The sequence below is a fragment of the Strix aluco genome, chromosome 5 (assembly GCF_031877795.1).
Source record: "Strix aluco isolate bStrAlu1 chromosome 5, bStrAlu1.hap1, whole genome shotgun sequence".
Classification (NCBI taxonomy): Eukaryota; Metazoa; Chordata; class Aves; order Strigiformes; family Strigidae; genus Strix; species Strix aluco.
This window is the reverse complement of record NC_133935.1, coordinates 36,638,494-36,658,609: the sequence shown is the minus strand read 5'-3', so window position 1 is coordinate 36,658,609 and position 20,116 is coordinate 36,638,494. Positions and strand designations below refer to the sequence as shown.

Here is a 20,116-nt window from a genome sequence, read left to right as displayed (position 1 = left end):
CTCCAGCATGTCAACTGCAACACACAGCTTGGTGTTGTTGGTGAACTTGCTGAGGGTGCACTCAATCCCACTGTCCGTGTTGCTGACAAATATATTAAACAGCGCCAGTTCCAACACCAACCCCTGAGGAACACCACTCGTCACTGCTCTCCACTTGGACATTGAGCTGTTGACCACAACTCTTTGAGGGCAACCATCCAGCCAATTCCTTATCCGCCAAGTGGTCCATCCGTGAAACCCATGTCTCTCCAATTTAGAGACAAGGATGTTGTGTGGGACAGTGTCAGATGCTTAAGTATTACAAGGAAGAAAAGGAACAATGCATCTTTAGAAGAAAAAAGTAATGCATGAGAGTGAGAAGTAAGATATCTGTGATACAGATTGAGAAGTAAAGTGCAGAAAAGTTAAGACCTGCCTTAATTTATGGAGGACATCTACAGAGAAGGCAAGAATTAAATCCAGATTCTTTGAATATCAGTTTAATGCCTCATTCATCCTTTCTCCCTACGCCCCTTTCAGCAGCCCTAGTGCACTAGGTGCATTTTCATCCTGTGACGCAGTGGAAAGTGCTCAGGCTACTGGTACAGCAACCTTAAAGCTTTCGCACTTTCTCCATATTCTAATGCTCATTTCAATGTCATGCTGATTTTTTTTCTGGTATGCTTGATCTTTTAGTACCATTTTGTTGTACTTTGCTGATGTGAAACTGACATGCATCTATTTTAACTATATATATTAATTTTATGTATGTTTCCATGTGTTTTAGTTCCATGCTTTGCAAGAAAGGAATGTTTGCACTTATCAGATGGTTTGCAGCAGCGACAGGAATCTCCAGAATCAAGAGTCCCTGCAGACTTGTTTCAATGTCTTGTCCTCATTACGACTCACTATGCAAGTGGCTCTACCTCAGGAGAATTTGTATTGGCTTATCTACAGTGGTACCTCAGGCTTTTCATTTGTATTTCTTTGCTAAGCAAACCTGTGGAGGGAAAATTTATGCATATTCTTTAAGGTCAACCTAAGGGTCATGGATAAATCTCTAGTTAGTCTTCAATCACAATAGGTTTTTTTGTAATGTTTTGTTTTTCTAAAGTAAGGGATTTTAAAATTGAGGTTTCTACATAGTGTGCCTTTTTCAGGTGGACTGTTGTAATAGCTTTTTCATCATAGCTGTGGTTAGAGTGTGCTAATAAAATGAAATCTAACGGTATAAGGTCATTTTTGAGTGAACCCTGATTAAAAAAAAAAAAACCCTCAAGATTTTTCAATCAGTAAAATGTTTGTGTTAATGAGTTTGTTTTTGTTTTTTTTTTTTTTAAAAAAAGGAGATTGCAGATCCAAGAGTAGACAATGATTGTCTGACATTACATCTTTGGTTTTTTTTAAATGATCTTTAAGGCTAGAGTTAATAAAACTATTCTAAAAAACACCTTATACCACTTAAAAATAGGAATCTCTGTATATGATTTTAGTGTACTAGTTATAAATGCTTGAATTAGGAAAAAAATGAAGGAAAAAATTAACTTCGTGAAATAGATACACTTAGAATGGTGTATCGAGATTTTTATTTCAAGAACAACAACAGTATATTTTTGCTTTGAAAGGCAATGTTATTTAGTCAAAAGTCAAAAGGCTATTATTACTTCATTCTACTATGGTCAGCTGTTGCAATACAAATTGAGGAAGCAATGTATTTTTAATTTTGGAAAATTTACTTTGTCTGAGCTCTAATTGGTCAAAATTCTTATCTTTTTGTTTTGCTGGGACTGCTGTTGCCCGCAGTCTCTACTTCTGAGGTGTGTTTTTTGTTTGTCTGTTTCTGTGGGAGAAGAATTAAAATTAAAATATACTCACTTGCCATTCTGAAGTCCTACTACGTATGTGGGGGACAGGTCTCTGTACCAAGCCTAGCTAATAATCTAATCTAATTAGAAGTAGGCAATAACTCAGATTTTCCCCAGTTCCTGATCATTTTTCTGCAATTTCTGGCAATAGATTTTGTGCTTCATTACACATTTGACTGATATAAAGAAATCTTCCTAATGCTTGCTCCATTCTTGCTTACTGGGATAATAACACCCTTCTAGCTGTGACAGTTGACATTGTGATGCCTCCCGCTGCCACAGGTGTCCCTTTCTGAACATTTGTACAGACAGAAGAATAGATTTTTTTTTTTTTCCCCTCAGAACTGCAATGTCTTTTATACCTTTAGGACTGATGTTTGAAAAGCAATTTTGTGACATAGCCTAAATTAAGTAGATTTTTGACAGGATTATATTTGTAAGTCACTTTGATGCTCTTGAAAACCCCAGTCACAATCAATTTTCTTCATTTCACATATCATACTTAATATTACATAATAGTTGTGTTGTCTGCCAGGACAGTGCCATGACAGACTAAAAGAATCATGTAAGGTTTGTAAGGAGAGGTAATATTTTTTTAAAGAGACTGGCATTTGGGGATAAAAATACGATTTTTCTCTCTATCAGTTACTTAATAAAAATTTGATATAGTACATTTTTAAGATGTCATTCTTTTATTATACTGCTGCATTGTGTGGGTATTTTTGAAGGTAATATCACCCAAGAATTAACGGCTTCATCTTCTCTAATTTACAAGTAATTATAGAACAATCACTAGTTTATTTTTAAGCCTCTAGAAATAACAACCCAGATATTAAGAAAAAGTTTCAGTTGGTTAGCATAACAAATTTCATGTAGGATTATAGAACTTACCTGGTTTTTTTGTTTATTTTATTTTTGCAGGTACTATTCATATTTACACCATATGCAGACATTTGATGATGATAGGCCAGTCTGCTAAGGTATGGCAAAATGAATAGAACCATTTGAAATATTTACAGAAGATTGGAAAATGAACCTGTATTTTGCATAACACTGTACTCTGACTTTTCTATTTCATTGTCATTGCCAATAGTAGCACTTTGTCACAAGCGAATAAAAAGTCTAGATTGCAAAATGGCCGATTTCTCAGCCCTCATGCCTTCATGATTCTGCGCCTTCCTCAGCTGTGGAATGGAGCCCAGCATAATGTCTTGCTGGTCTTTGAGGTCGGATATGTTACACCGTTTCAGAGGGTTCTAGCTTTGTTTTGGACAACTGTATCAAGTCCCAGGACTTGGTCTTTTGTTTCTTAAAATGTGGAAATGTACTGACACCTGGTGGCTAGGTTTTCAGTTGTGAATCCTTGATAAAAATGACCTGACCTTTCCCCCATGCCCTTTTTTTAACTATGAATGTAGTTTTTTGTTTGTCTTAGCTTTACTTTTTTCTTCTAATAGTTGAACAGAGTCTGTCTCAGCTTTAATCCAGTATATTTTCTTATCTGTTAGTTATATTCATCTTTCATTGAGCAGGAAAGTTTTTTTCTCTTTGAACATCTTTTATTGAAATGAGAAGTGATTTAGCACTTTCTTTAATGCGTTCAGGCTTTTACTATATAGGAAAGAGAGGAAATGATTGTAGGCATTTCAGATTCTTTAAATTCAGACAAAAAGAAAATAATATTGACTTCATAATGACAACTTAAGGTTGTGCATATTTTGTTTTGTGTACCTCAGGGAACAGCTGACCCAAAGAATATACAAGGGGAAGATATTGTTCAATCAATTTAGTAGGACTAATACTTAAAATTAGACTGCTGCAATGACTATGTTGTTCCTAAAGTTAAGAGCTGTTACTGTAGTTCTATGATTTTAAATTAATATAAGCGTGGGCTGTCACCAAAGAAGGCAGTCTCTGTTGCATCCCAAATAAGCTTGCTGATCTAGTTGAAAACTTAGTAAAAAATGATCACTAGAACTGATACAAAGGAGAGGGATAACTCAAGATGACAGAGAAGGGCAGGACCTCTGTCTGCTGGCAAGGCTATAGTAAACTGGAGTGGTTAAGGAAGCTTGGAGGCTAAAATATAATGCTTGACTATAGTTTCAGATGGGAAAAAAACCAGTAATATGTAGGAGGAATGCTTTGTAGTCAGTAAAAAATGTTAAAAATTAATACAATTTCTGTGATTTTTTTTTTCCTCTTTTAATTCGTTCTACCAGGTGAGGATAAGTCTCTGTATGTGTCATTTAGTAATAGCAAGTATATTTATATAGGTTAAAATGCACTCAGTTTGAAACTGCATTTCTTCAATACAGGTCTTGGAATACTTACTGTGGGCCAGTATATGTATGGAATCATCCATTCCGCTCTTATCTGTACATTATTTGACGTGGAGAGCCACCCTATATACTGCAGTTTCTCAGTGTTATTTTGATTGTCAAGCCAGCATTCATGGAGAGGTATCCTGATTTACCATACGTAGCATTTCAGATGCAATCAAATAGAAAATAAGTATTTATTTAAACATTCCTGCTTATTATCAGATTGTATGTATTTTTAGAGTTCTGCCCATAATCCAAAATTTAACTGCAATGTGGAGGTGTGTTTCCACATGTAAATGAGTAATCAATTAAAAGTTAAATGCAGTAATACTTTGTAATATAATCATAGTCATAGACTTCTAGCATTAAATAGTGGCCAATGCATATGTACAAAAGGTATTTTGCAAAGGTTTTACTTTCCTTTTCAACTGTTGTTCATGACCTGGCTTTCATTGCAGCTCTTTGCAGTTGTCTGAATTTAAAAAAGATATGATTCTAAAATTAAATACCAACATACAGAATATGAAAATGTAATATAATTTTTAAAAATTTATTTTTAATACTTTGGACAGATATTTGCTCGCCGTGGTCTCATTAAAATTGACGAACTGAAGCAATTCGAAAATATTAGCTCTTCGCTGGAAAATTCAGAGACAAAAAAGGTTTTTAGAGAAGCCACTTTAAAGGTATCATTCTGCAATTCATTATAAAAAACAAGCAGAGTAGTTACAATCTCTATGAATAGAGCATGTAACACAGTTATTGACTTATTTTTTCTTTGCATCAGATGTCAGTAATGATTTTCAAGAGAGCAGTATATGAATCCAGAAGAAGGTCAAAAAGCTACTTTCGGCCTAAGTTAAGAGTTAGTCTGAAAGAAGCACGAAATGTAAGTCTAACATTTTGTATAATCCTTCTTTTTGTTTACTGTTTGCATGTAATGAATACATGATATAATTCTGCTTAATTCACATGGTGCTATTAACAAGGAGAAAGTTTTACTCCTTCAGTTTCATAGTTAACATAATTTATTATTAAAACTCAGAATAAACTTGAAAGGGAGGAAGATGTAGTAATTACTACTTTAGAAAATACTGATTTTTCTAGCATTTTTTTCCTTTAGCAATTCTGTTAGCAATAAAAATCAGAGAAAACTTGTCCAAATTCATACCAGGTATATGGGAGTCCCAAGTTTGCCCTGCTGTGTTAATTTACTGTGAAGATAAAGGGCTACTTTGAAAAAAGATACCATGTTTTTAGATTTTTTGTACTTATATTGGAGAACTCTTAAGTCTTGAGAGATTGTTTTTGAAGGCCACTTACTTTTCTGCAAGATGCCATGAAGAGAGAGAGAAAGGCATCAAGGATACAAAGTAGACTTTTAAGGAAGTAATGAATTTCCTCAAATTTCACTCCTTGTGTTCTTTACAGCCAGTGTCAAAAATGAGTGATCTACTGGGATAAGAATTATAAATAATCAAAGAAAAAGCTTTTTTGTGTGAGTGCATTGTCCCTTTTTATGTCAGCATGAAGACTTTAATATATCAAAATTTAGTAGTTATCTTTATGCCATTATGCCACTATGTGGGTTTGCAATGGTTATGCATCTTACTTAGGTTGATAGGTCTTTTCAATTCAAGACCTTTTCTAGATGCAGGACTGCACAGATAGAATAGAAAGTTCTCATTTTTATTTCAGTGTGCCAAAGAGGATGCTTCTATCTGAGTGGTTATTCCCTTTGTGATGGACAGATGGCTGTTCTGCTTTCCTCTATTTGCAAATGTGATCTAAATAAATGTAATTCCTGTGGTATTTCATAGGAAGCTGTCAGAGAGGAGTGACTGAAATTACTAATCAGCAATCTCCCCCACCCACTTTCTTTTACTGAGTAATATTGCCTGTTCTTTGGGATGTGTTGCACCCCTGTAAGCAAAAGATCGTAATATCTTTGCACAGTGACACCCTCTTGTGATAAAAAGTATTATTCTGTGGAATGTTGTTAGCTGATGGTGATATAAATATAGATAGATAGGTTTTATGGAGTAAATTATTTTCTTTTGCAAATACTGCATTATGAAGAATTACTGTTTTTGCAGTATCATAGGAGTAAAGATGTTGGTTGCATGGAACTTCTGGAAGACATTTGGTCCAGCCTCTAACTTGAAGCATGACTTTTGCCAATGAAAGATCAAATCAGCTGTGGCTTTGTCTTCAAAATCTTAAATGAAGGAGATTCCATAGTCCATCTAGATAACTTCTTCCAGTACTGCCCTACCTCCTAATTAACATACTTCTCCTAATGTCCAATCTGCAAGTCATCCCTGATGCTTTTAGAGTCATCTGAATTGAAGTCATCTAGTCCAGTCCCCCAAAGTTGAAACTGTGGTCACTACTCCTTGTTATACTACCTGTTTCTACTCAGAAGGGTTTGGCTTCTTTACTTTTATCAGTCTTCTTCAAGGAATTGTGGGCAGCAATTAAGTCACCCATTAGCCTCCTCTTTGCCAGACTAACTAAGGCTCCCTCAGTCTATTCTTTTACATTTTATGCCCCTAATCATCTTGGTAGATCTCCATGGGACCCTGTCCTGTTTCTTAGTATCCTTCTTTCACAGAAGAGCCCATAAGTGGACATAGTGCTCTAGGCGGAGCCTCATGAGTTCCAAGTAAGGGAAGAAAATAACCTCTCAATGTGCTGTACACTTCTCCTAGTGTAATCCAGTCTGCACTTTGCTTTCTTTGTGACAAGAGGACACTGCTGGCTCAAGTTTAACAACCAGGTCTTTTCTGGCAGTGTTGCTACTCTGAAAGTTGGTTTCCAGTCTGTACAGACACATTCCTCCCCAGATGCAGAGCTTGGCCCTTCTCCCAGTAGAACTATTTCCTTAAGTTTCTTAAGGTCTCCTTGGACTGAAATTCCATCATCTTTAATTCTCATGATGTAGACACAGATCCATTACATATGTACCTCATAATATAATGGGAAATTGAGGAATCTCCATTTTTTGAAATGTAAGTTATTTGAAAACAAAAATAACCCATACTCTAAATGTTGTCAGATATAGAACAGATCATTCTTTTTTTTCGTCAGGTACACATCTGAGCTTGTCTGTAGGTATTTGGAAGCTAAAATAAAGGATGTGGATCAGCAAAGCAAGAAGGAAATTCCCAAATTTTTGGCTAGTTAAATATATCTAGAAACCGATCTAAAGTGGTTTTATTTGGAAAAGTGCCAAATAAATAGAACTGAAATGTTGTGGATTATGAGTAACATTTTAAAGTACTGTATCTGTGATTTACTGCATGTTTGGTAGTGGTTTGGTAACCATGTAAACAGAACATTGAAATAAAATTTTAAAATATTTTCTTATATAGATCTCTGATTTCTTAGCTGTCAAAAGTGCAAATACATTTTTGTGTGTTCTGCCTTGTATTTTTATATTATGATGTTTGAAATGTGCAAGTGAGAGAATATAATAGTGTTTCACTTTCACTGCAGTGCTAAGCATCCTAATCATTCTCTGATTTTCTGTAAAGTGTGTAGAACTTAGGTCCTTATGGTCAAGTCTGTATCATTATAAGGAGAGATCTGGGTGACTTTAAACTACATGGCCTTAATACTCTCACCCATAATTTCCATTGTATTGTTTTCTAAGTAAAATACCATACAGCAGTGTGTCTGGTTGCTATGAAATTATGGTACTTAAGTACTGCCCCCACTTGGCATGAGGCTTTGCTATGCCTTTGAAGCATGAAATTCATAACAACAATGTATTTTACAGTATATTATTTTCTGTTTTAAAAGTGTACTTTTTGATGGAGAACTGTTTTGAAAGACACCTTGCTTTATTGTAACTCGGTTTAGGTATTACAAAGCTTACATTACCTTTTCTTACTTAGGTGCCATGGCCTCGCACTACTACTGAACGGCTGCTGACAGAAATGTTTGATGGTGTTGCAGCTCAGTTCCTTGCCATCCTGGAAGCTCTGTCTGATAGTAGCAGGCGCGTGTTGCGCCCTGCTCCACCTGTTCCTGATGAAATTGAAGTTCGTGATGTCATTTCAGAACTTTTTTTTGCAGGTCTGGAAATCCTCTCAGGTAACAGCATAAAGAAGCAAAAAGAGTGTTGGTGAGGAGCCCAGACCTCCATTTTATTATTTTTTTCTTTGCTATAAAAGAGAGAACTTGCCTGAAGGCATCTATTTCATTTATAACAATAGCACCTGTAAAAGCAGGCAATCTTTCTTAACTTTGTAAAATTTAAGAAAAAAGTCTGGGTTGATATGTGTGTTCTATTATATCAGTAAAAATCTACAGTAATTTATGCATATCTTTTCTGAGTACAATGGAGTTCACGTTCTTCATAGCAGCCCATAGAGTGCTGCACCTTGCATTTATTGCTAAAGTGGTGTTGATAACACACCAGTGGCTATTTGGCTATTGCTGGGCAGTGCTTGCACAGCATCAAGACTGTCTCTCCAACCTTTTTACCCCCAAAGGCCAGTAGGCTGGGGGTGGGCAGGAGGTTGGGAAAGGACATAGCTGGGACAGCTGACCTGAACTCACCAAATGGCTATTCCATACCATATGATGTCATGCTCAGCAATAAAACCTGGGGCTAAGGGAGAAGATGGGGGGACATTAGTGGCTATGGCGTTTGTCTTCCCAAGCAACTGCTATACATCCTGAGGCCTTGCTTTCCAGGAAGTGGCTGGATATCTGCCTGCCTATGGGAAATAGTGAATAAATTGCTTATTTTTTTTAGTTTTGCTTTCATACACAGCTTTTGCTTTTCTTATTAAACTCTCTTTATCTCAGCCCATGAGCTTTTCCATCTTATTTTCTCCTCCTGTCCTGTTGACAAGATGGAGCGAGAGAGCAGCTGGGTGGGGGTCTGGAAGACAAGCAAGGTCAACATACCATGGTGTTTCATGTATTTTTTTCAAAAAAATCACTCAAAGTTAGATTTAAAAACTTGAGAAAAACACTGGACTTGATGATTCCTTCCAAACCTTATTTGCTGGGCTCTGGACTGAATATAGCCATAGGTATACAGATATTTTGTTAATAAAAGAATATATAGAGACTAAATACACATCAAAATCATATTTTCTTGGTATGATTACTAGTTAATTGGAATATAACAAGTCAAATACAATATAAACTGATTTAATGAATTGTCTATATTAAAGGTGGAGTGAGCAGTACTGGTATTCAAGGAAGTCATTGCACCGATCATTTTGGTATAATTAATGCATCATCAACCCTTCTGCAGTTGATACTAACAGGTAAACTAGCTTCGAATTTTCGAAGGATTCTGTACCCAGCAATGCAAATGCTTGGTGAACAAAATTCATTTTCAGGTTTGTAGCAGTTCTATGCATAAAGGGACTGCAAATTGCTGTCCTCTTTGTGTGAGATATGCTTGTGTTTACATATAATGTTAATGCATTCAGAAGAGTTAATGCAGAGATATTACAATTTTCTTAATATAGGTATTATTTAAATAGCATATAGTAATATATGGGCATTGTAATCACATACTGTTCAATGTAGCAGTTCATCTAGATACGTTCATGCCCCTAAACAGTCATTCAAAGGCCATATTCTGCAATGATGTCCTGGTATATTCTAATGGAAGAGAAGTGGGATGCAGTAACAGAATGACTGTCTTCATCCTGTTGAGGTCCTTGGACCAGTCATTGTGCTGCTTTGGAAAATAACAGCTGTCTATTACTAAGTTAATATTGCTAACATCTTTTACCAAGTGACCACATGCTCAGGTAATGACAATGACTGTGGCATATTCTTAGGACTGCAGAACACTCCTGAGTATATTAGCTAAGACACTTGCTTAGAGTTCCAAGGATGAGGAAAACCCTTTTCTGTCTTACTGTGGTTTGGATAAACTTGAAGAGTGAGAAATAGACTCTCTGTGTGTATATGCACGTTTTCTGATACAGTAATGAGAAACGCTCACCTACCTTGCAAAAAATCGTTATGTTTTAATGCATTTTTTAAACTAAATTTCCGGTAAGAAGGGTCATTATGGGATGATACCCAGATTTAAGCTCCTTCTGCAACAGAAAGGACTGAATCCTTGATATTCTCTACACAGGTACATTAATATCAATAATAGTACAACCTCTTTGGAATGTAACAGGACATTGCAGATGCATCATTAAAGTAGTATGTAAGCATAGACATTATAGCAAAATAATAAAGCTATTGTATCTTGTAGAGCTATTAAAACATCCTTCAAGATTATGCTGACTGTTCAAAAGCACGTGGAGTTTTATCTTTGTATTTATCAATACCTAAATTATTAAATGAAATTAAATTAAACTTCTGAATATATATAAAAGAGATAAAATATTTTTGTCATCACTGCAGGAGAAAAGGGGGTGTCTGGAGATGCTGCGGTGAAATTCATAAAATTAGCTTTCAGCTATGAAGAGTGGGATGTGTTTGATTCTGCTATTGAATTAGTTGTTAATTTTCTTCAGGTAATCCAGATGCTATTTAGACATTCTTTATGTAACCTTCTCCTATGAGGGTAAGGGAGAGTATTCAAAATACAGATTTTTAAGACAAATTTCTATTGTTTTTTTCTTCTCAACTAGGCTCAAGATGACCCAACATGGAAGAAAGCTGAAATGGAACTCAAACTTCTTACACTGATGCAACCTTTACTATTTCCAAGAAAATTTAAACAAGATTTTTCTATTAGTGAAAATAATACTGAAGAAGCTAGGATGCCTCATGGTTCTGAAAAGAAGCAAACATTTAGAAGTGAGTGTTGTTCAGTTATAGCTGTGTTTGCATTTCAAATATTTTTGCAGCAAGAAATTTTATTATTTAAAAGCTATGTAATATGGTGCAGTCTGTATTCTATGACAAAAACTAACTGCCACCTATTGAATTCTGTCCAGTTTTCATTTGCCAAAACAACTTTATACCATTTCCTTCAAGTGTGGAAATGCATGATGTATGTTAAACATACATCAAGTTATATGCAAAGATGTAAAATGAATAGATATTTTCAGACAGTTTTTCAGGAAAAAAGCAAAACAGGCATGTTCAACTTTCTTTTGTCTGTTCTTATACTTCATTTATGTAAAATTTCTTGACATAGAAGCTAAAAAGCAACTGTAGTTTAATTCTATGACATTCCAAAAACCCACAGATATCTTGAAAACTTTCTGTTTCCAAAAATTGAAATGCTCACTTTTCACAGAAGTGAATAAACTTGGGAATATCTGTCTCCTTTGTATCTACTGTTTCTTAGACCATATTATCTGCTGGCATAAATTGGTAAGTCTATTCACTCAGATATTTTCAAACATAGGTTTTTAACTAGAAATAACTTCTTGCCTTTCCTTTTCTTCCTTTTTTATAAACACTGAATGTAGAGGGTTCCTTAAAGCATGGAGAGCCTTCTCATGATCTTATAATTTTGGCAACAACAGTGTTTTCCTGTGTCTCCACATCTAAGCAGGTAATAACAGAATTAGAGACATTTCTTCTAAATGAATCGCTTAATCTGTAATGAATGCATATCATTGAAGACCAAAGGAATCAGTTGCATGATTAACAAACCGAAAGAATATAAAAAAATGTACTTATGAAATGTGATCAATTTGTGATTTTTTTTTTTAAATTTGGTTCAATTTTTTTTTTTTATTGGTGCTATGTAATCAGACTACTTTAAAAATGTTTAGTAGATATTAAATCTATTTGGAAGACCATAGGGCTGATTGCATGTTTCAGCTAATCAAGCAGAGATCAAATTTCTTATTAGATTTAGGTGGACAAATGTGCTCAGCTGTAGAAAACACTCTGCAATATTTATAAAAACAGGAGCAGTTACCCTAAGGAATGGTAATGACTTTATAGCAGCGGTATGCCTGCAATTTAAGGTAAATTCTCACTGCAAACAAACAAACAAGCAACAGCAACAATAAAATCAAAGAGAGTGGGACTTTTTGTGCTGAAGTCTTTACTACAGAATCATAAAATACCAGGTTGGAAGTGATCTCATTAATCTCTGATTATATATCATATTATATTTCTGATGGTTTATCCCCACAGTAACCACTTTTAACTTACTTGCTCAAACTGAGATTTCCCTTAATGTGCTACTATGAGGGGAAAAAAATACAGTGCAATGTCTCCACTAGCATTTACATTAAAATAGTATGTGATTCAAAAGACTACTGAAAAATTTTCCTTTGAAAAATCCTGTTCTGCTAACATGGCATATGTCTTAACTGCAAAATTTATTTTAGATATAACTTGAATATTGCCCCAGTTTGAGTATAACTGGGCAGACACATTTTTAGCTTTAGTGTAATATTTTCAGTCAAAATATCTTGCCTGTAAGGTAGTTATACCTTTAGATAACATAATTTGTCAGCTTTTTCACATGATCACTGTATCACAGAGGCAGGTTACCTGGATTTAAACTCTTCTGGTTCTTCTACACTTTCCCACAAATCTTCTCAGTACCTAATCTGTCCAGGGAAGACAGACAAATTCTTCCCTGATTAACAGAGAATTCACGGATGGTGAAGTTACATGATATAGCGGAGCCTATCTAACAGCTTGCTGCCACCAAACAAATGGCAAAAGTCATCTTGAGTTACTTCTTTTTCAGACTTTTTCTACCCCCACTTCTCGATATCGATATCTTTGAAATCTCATACACATACGAGTGTACAGATAGTGTGGATATAGCAAGCTTGAGTTTCATTGCATGTCCAACTCAGGTATATATGGCAATAAAGATGTGTACTGATCGTTAAACGCTGTTCAGAATGTGTTTTAACACAGTGTAGACAAACTCTACTCTCTTTTAAAATGTGTTAATTAGGAGATTAACTGAATAGAGTTTTGAATTTGTTAATGATTCTCTTCACAAGGTGCAGATGTGTTTTGACATTTCTTTCAGTTAGGTATTCCACTCCAACCTTTTTTCTAGTTGTTTAAATCGTTCTTCACTGCTCCCTCATCTGAGATGCACCAACAACCCATGGAAGTCAAGGCAAAATGAAACCTTCTAACTTAGATGATCTTCTGCAAATATTTAAATACTGTAATAAGAAAAATACTGTAATAAAAAATCAAAACTGTTAAATTACATTAGTTTCCCCAGAATGTATTGACTATTACAACATTTCACAGATAATTTGCTTGTCTCTCCCATGTAATTTTCATCTCACTGCTTTCCTTGTCTCTGTCACTTTTAAGAGCTTGACAATAAAAAAAGAAATAAAAAGCACCTCTAAAACTGCTTGTATTGTTGGGTGAAGAAAAGCTTGGGTGGTCTACCAGCAATTACTTTAAAAAAAATATTTCTTAAGCTTTCAAAATGTTGTCATCCCCTATAAGAAAGTTAAATGTGATAATGGCTTATTTACTTTGAAAAATTTTGGAACTGTTTATATACTGAGTGTTTTGAGAGTGTTTATGTACATACTGCTTCTACAATTATATTATTTTTTCTTTCCAGAATATCCAACCTGATGAAGAAATACTTGTTGATGTAATAATGTTTTTGTGGCAGAAGTGTAAAATGGGACTTCAGCGAATCCAAATGAGTGGAAGTGACTACTTAAAATATATCCACAAATACAAAGCTTACCAAGTACTCCTTTATTACAATGTATTTCCTTTAATATGAATGCAGACTGCTATAGTATAAGCTGAGATAAAATACTTGTATCCAGTCTAAGTACATTTTCTTGTGGTAAAATGCAGATAGATCTTCTCTGAAAATGTGAATTGTATATACACTTTGAACACACTCTGCTCCTGTTGCCAGTATCAAAATATCTCAGCCTTTTCCCAGTAAAGTAACCCATTCTCTGCCAGTGGGCCATGGTGGAAAGAGCTAAAATAGTAAAAGCATTTGGGCATGATGTAAGAAGCAGTATTTGGTGTGTTGTGGCAGAAAATACCAATATATTTCAAGAAAGTTCCCTAGATCAGTAGAAGAAAGTGGCAAAAACCTTACAGCTTGAGAAGAGAGATGGGGGTCAGTAGTATTTGGCCCACTGGATAGAGCCACAGCCTTACCTTGAACAGCTTCTGAGACTGAGAGGCTCTTGGTGAAATGCAGTCTTCTGAAGGATAATTTACACTAGCTTCTCTGGGCTGTCAGTTGATGCTAACCAGTTTCTGGAGGAGTTAATTTTGTGGCCCCAATCCCTATAGTAAAATTGTTCAGAGATTCACCAGAAAATAGTGCATTGTTGCTTTTCTCTGTGTGTACAACAGGAGCATTCAGGTCTCTTTTGGTAAGGTCTCAGGAGCATTCAGGTCTCTTAAGTGGGAAGATATGGGAATAAATGAGAGGCAATTGATCAAATCTGCTGGAATGCTTACCACACTATGACAAGGTATAAAAGTTGTGCCTGTAGAACTTTTATAAACCTTTCTAAAATAATAAAAAATAATACTATTCTAAAATAAAAAAAAGTCTGCTGTCTAAAGAAATAGGGGCTTTGGAGCAGCAAATTCAGCATCTTAGTCTGGTGTCATTCAAAAAAAAGAAGCCAAATCCAAGAAGGGAGTTGTGTCCATGTTTACGAATACTTTAAGACAATTTAAAGTGCAAAACCCTATCTACTTCTGTAATATATAAATAACTTCCAAAAATTTGTTTTAACTCTGTCTTGATTCTTTTTCTTTCCCCTCCCCCCATTTTTAGTGGGTTCATGTACTCTGGATAATAAATGAAGTAATTCAGAAGAGCAGCTTAGCAGACACTAATGTTGTAATGCTTGCAGAGGTAACCTTACATCTAACTGCAATATTGGAAAACATAGCTGATTCTACAAGTACATCTAAGAAAAAAGGAGGTAAAGCTTTCAACAAACATTTAGTTTTCTTTCAAGAATGACTTTCAAGATTGGAACTTTCCTGAGTTGAAAACTTTGCCAAATATATATATTCAAAAATTATTGTAAAGAGATTGTCGACAGTATAATGATAATTTTTTGTACACGCAATTTCCTCCATAATTGGAGCTAACGAAACCTAGTTTTCAAAGGATTTATGCATTTTTTCCTTACGTTTCCAGTTCTACTGAAGTAACCTCATTTTCAATCACATCTCTTATGACTCACCCTCCCCACAGGTCTACATGTCTCCTAGCCCCTTCAGAGTAGCCTTAGATCACTCATATGTTCTCTGAATATTGGCTAGGCAGAAGGCAGTATGCGCTGTGGCTCTTTTGGAGCATTCAAGTGCTGGTTGACTAGTGGCAGGCCAAACAGAAGAGGGAAATATTGAGGTCATATTGAAGCTTTTGCTTTTATTGGGTCATTTGGATCTCTTGTCTACACAAGTCTTGATTTTTGTATAGGAATTCAGTTGACTTTGAAGTTGAACTTAACTTGGCTTACATTATTAGGATATAATGCAATTGCAATCACAATCACATTTAACAAATTTCCTTCCAAAACCTGACTAATGCTGTAAAACATGAGTATTTAGACATACTTGTAAAGGTTTTCTGTTGTTGTGGATGTAGTATCATGGAATATGAATCAGTTCTTATAAATATTTTGCAGTAACTAGAGAGTAGATTTTAAGGACTGTTTTAGAGCATATCTAGAAACAGAAGAGAATAACAATACCTCTTGTTCTTTTGAAAGTGAGAAAATCTTGGAACACTACTATTCATTATAAAGACAGACTAGGTATTGTTTTCTGTGTTGTTATGAAAAATCATATAATTCTGATGGAGATAGATGAATGATCATTGTATCAGATTAAATGTCTTTTTGAAGGAGAAAAAGCTGAATAGATAGGAGCCATTGGTCAAAATAGACTGATAAATAGGCAGTCAAGCACATGCTGAGAAGAGTCTTTTTACTGAATGAATGCTGAGTGAATATAGATTTTTTTATTTATGAGAAAGAGACAGTGAACAAGCAGAAGTAAACAGGCAAAAGTGGCACAAGGAGTACAGGAGTGACTAGAGTACAGGAGTGAAGGTTGTCCCTCTGAAAGGGCAAAAAATGAATTTATTTCAGTAAAGAAATAAAATTTTGACAGGCTAGAGGGATGTAACCAAGAACAAAGAAACCGCTGCTTCTTTTTTGGCTGCTTCCTCTTGTTTTGGAAAGGAGAACATTATTCTGGATGCATTCTTTGTAAATAAAAATAATTTAAACAGTCCAAATGAACATTAAAATGGTGATAATATGCCTTCAAGGAATATTAAATTGAAATAGTATATATCATAAAAATATCACCTTGTGTATTTAAAAATCCTTCTATAAGTTAAATAAGCATTAAAACCACTATGAATTAGATAAGAATAGATTTGAATTGATTTAAAAATGGAAAATTGATATGAATGCTACAACAATGTGAGGAACTACAAAATGAATCCAAGTTTCATTGGCTTGGATGTAATGTTGCTATGAAATATAGGGTACAATTAAAAACTGCGTTATTGGATAATGATGTATTGAATTAGTATAATTGTACATATGTAGCTGTTGTGTTTAAACCCTGAAAAGCTTTTCAAGAAACAATATAATTACCTCTCATAGTCAAGTACTGAAGAACTGTATTACTGCCAGACTCTTAAGTTAGTAGTAGAGCTACTAAAATTTTGTAGTAGTAGAGCTACTAAAATGGTACTAAAATTTTCTGAATATATTTAATTTTCACTTTCTGATTTTCTTCCTATAAAGAAGGAGAAAGAAGATCCTCTCTCTCACAAGATGAAACCTGTGATATACCTGAAATACTGATGGTAACAGCTAATTAATTTTCATTAATACAGTGGTTTTGAATAGCGTAAGGAGACTTATTTCTGCTTGAAGCTTTTCATACAATTTTGTATTTAGATTTATAAAGCTGAAATGTTTCACACAATCATGCTAGTGCAAAGAGAAAAAGAAAAGATGTTTTTTCAAATGAAATAAAATCTAAAAGTTTTCCTGTAGTCTTTTTTAGTAATCTGTGATATTGAAGAAGTTTTATTTGAAACTTTTTGCAGCGTGATCGTACCGATTTCCACTGTACACTCTTTTTTATGCCAATGTATAGTTCCAGCTTTAAATGGTTTAATAGCACATTTTTTTAAAGGTCATTCATACAAACTTTAGTCCTTGCTCCATTTAGGAAAATATTTTGGGTTGTGCTTTTGCTTGTTTATTTTTGTAAGGATGATGTGGAATAGATGGAACATACTGAGTGTCCTTGCTTTGCTCAGTGTGTTCAGTGCTCAGCACTTTGCAGAAGTGTCCAATCAAATATTTCAAAATTATTTAATAAAACACATTAAAAAGAAAAGACATACAGTAGTCGGAGGATTCAGGAATTTTGTCAATGGTATGTCTTAATGCTTACACACATCAGGAAGCTTTAATTCAGTGACAGCCTACTTAAAGGTGTTGTTTTCTAAAAAATCGGTGTTTCTTTAATAGCATCTAATGGAACATTGAAAAACTGCTTGTGAAAAATACTGTGTCAGCTTAATTCTCTAAGTTCAGTTTCATTCTGCTATAAGCTAACTCTTCATGTTAGTAAATTGTTGTCGAGAGGTGAAGGAAAATCAGTCCTGAATTAACTAAAATTACTTGAAATTTAAAACACTGATATTAGTATATGAAAGCATGGGGAGCAGTGCCTGCGTGAAGATTATTTGAAAGAGTTTAAACTGCAACAGCTAAAAATAATAGCACTTTACATTTGATAGGCTGTATTATGGCTTTTAATGCTATTATCTAATAAAATGTGTTTCTGTGTGTTTTCATTTCAGAAAAGTCCTACAGAACAATTACAAGTTGCTTATGAGAATCTTGAAAAAGCAATTAATGGAATAAACACATCTCGCTTAATGACCCTTCTACCAGATGGAAAGTCAATATTTGACAACTGCTGTACAAAGGTAAAGTCTACAAAAAGCTACACTGCAACAAAATTTATAAATAATATATTGGATTTTGATGACACAAAATTCGTATTTTCTTCACACTTAGAAATCTTAGCATTATCAAATGTTCCTCATCTTCCTGCCCCATGTAAAAAGAGAATAGAAAAAATAAATCTCTGTGTAGAAGAAATAGCATTTTTCTCTTTCAGTAATAAACTCTAAACTCTTTTAGGTTTTCTTTGCCTTTTTTTTTTTTGAAATAATTGTAATTTTTAGCTTTGTCCTATAAAATAAAAGCAGAAATCCTTTTCATATTTATTGCCTGCAACTGTTTATTATTCAAATTAATTTTTGATGTTGAAGAGAGTTCAGATTTTCTCAGTATTATCACTCTATACCAGTATGATCTTTGTTTTGTGGATTGGTAACACAATGAAACATATTTTTCTGCAGTTTCATATTTAATATTAATCCAGTTTCCTATTGATTCTGTTATCCATGCTTTCTCTGTCTAGTCATTCTCCTTCCTTCTATGCTCTCTTGAATGACCGCATATTAGACAGATATGACAAATATCAGTGTTTGTAATTTACTGAAATATTATCAATGCCAAGGTAAATGCAATAAGCTAAGTAATAAAAGTTTGTGTTTTTTTAATTGCTGCTTCGTATTTATTAGGTGGACCCAAATGATCAGAATTTGAATTCTGTTTCGGGGTGTGGCAATGATAAGACAGGAACAGGTAATGGTTTTGTAATAGATTTACACTTGGAGCTCATTCAGGCCCAACATCGAGTAGCTGTGAAACTTCTTAAAATGACACAAGGTAGGTTTTAGTAAAGCTAAATGATCTTCTGATTAGAGTTCTCTGTTCATATATTTTGTAATTCTAAGAAATAAAGGAGTATCTACTTTCTGAAGAGGAGCTGATGTAGGGCAGTTTGTATGCCATGTAGAGACAGAAATAATGTACTAAATTTGCAGAATTTAGATTTACCACATGATGCTAGTCTCTAACTTACTCAACCAATGGGAGTTAAACTTAGCTAACAACTACTGGATTTAATTCCTAGACAGTTTGATGTGGTATTCCAGTTATAATATTAACTGTTACAGTGCCAGTAAGGGAGAATTGGGGGATGCTCTGCAGAAATTTTTTTTCCCTCTAGAGAATGACTTGAATATTTTATTCAATGCTCTTTGTTCAATTTGCTGAATTTCCACTCCTGTGAAATTGTCCTTGTATCTTCCCAGTTAGCAGATATCCCACTCTTGACAGATGCCTTCTAAAAACATTCTACTTGATCTCCCATTTCTGGTGTTTGGTTTTTATTTTAGGTTAAAAGCTAGTATTAGCTGGACACTGCAGATCTCCCCTATGCACTGCTCCCTATGATCAAACAAGATCCCTCTTTTCCTGTGATATTAATATAACTACTAAAGATGTTAGAGCAGGAGGGTTGAATATTTTTATTGGCATGATCAGCCCAAGAAATCCTTCTTGAACCAAAGAAAAAAACATGAGATGGAGCAGATCTTTACTACAAAACTACGTATTAATGCCTCTCATTGAAATTTTCTCAATAGCACTATCAGAATGAATAACTCAGGATTTCTTTCCCACATAGGTGCTCAAAAGGATTATGGAAGTCTTAAGTCTAGCAAGTCTCATGTGAAGAATATTAAAGATTTCCATTATTTAACAGGTAAGTCTTATTAATTAAGATTTTAGAAGTATAATACACTATTGCTGCTGTTTTATAAATGTCTTCAAATATCTATTTTACAGAGGCACTTATAATGAGAAAAATAAAAAAGAATAAGCTATCCAGAGCAATCTTTTTGATGCAAAAGGCTGCACAAAAGTTCCCTAAAGAGTTAACCACTTCTTCCCAAAGGCAGCTACTGGAGGTAATAAAAAAAAATCTTATGGTAGAAATTCCTTAACATTATCACAGTTTTTCTTGTTCCGTATAATTAAAACTTGGATTACTCCTTCTTACAAAAGGAAGAAAAATGGAAGGATCTGGAGGGACACTGGGTGTTTTTAA

General features: G+C 34.4%; 1 protein-coding gene across 1 annotated transcript in view; it reads left to right on the top strand.

The window, feature by feature from the left end:
• Window positions 1–20,116, top strand: part of CFAP54 (cilia and flagella associated protein 54) — a 127,163-nt gene that overhangs the window by 12,488 nt on the left and 94,559 nt on the right. Inside the window, exons 4-20 of the mRNA XM_074825411.1 lie at window positions 767–938; window positions 2,766–2,824; window positions 4,163–4,306; window positions 4,741–4,854; window positions 4,956–5,057; window positions 8,068–8,266; window positions 9,361–9,456; window positions 10,562–10,674; window positions 10,792–10,960; window positions 11,581–11,666; window positions 13,680–13,814; window positions 14,880–15,030; window positions 16,879–16,940; window positions 17,952–18,080; window positions 18,744–18,891; window positions 19,694–19,771; window positions 19,855–19,976. Of these exons, the coding sequence (XP_074681512.1) occupies window positions 767–938; window positions 2,766–2,824; window positions 4,163–4,306; window positions 4,741–4,854; window positions 4,956–5,057; window positions 8,068–8,266; window positions 9,361–9,456; window positions 10,562–10,674; window positions 10,792–10,960; window positions 11,581–11,666; window positions 13,680–13,814; window positions 14,880–15,030; window positions 16,879–16,940; window positions 17,952–18,080; window positions 18,744–18,891; window positions 19,694–19,771; window positions 19,855–19,976 (2,079 nt within the window). The remainder of the gene's footprint in view (window positions 1–766; window positions 939–2,765; window positions 2,825–4,162; window positions 4,307–4,740; window positions 4,855–4,955; window positions 5,058–8,067; window positions 8,267–9,360; window positions 9,457–10,561; window positions 10,675–10,791; window positions 10,961–11,580; window positions 11,667–13,679; window positions 13,815–14,879; window positions 15,031–16,878; window positions 16,941–17,951; window positions 18,081–18,743; window positions 18,892–19,693; window positions 19,772–19,854; window positions 19,977–20,116) is intronic.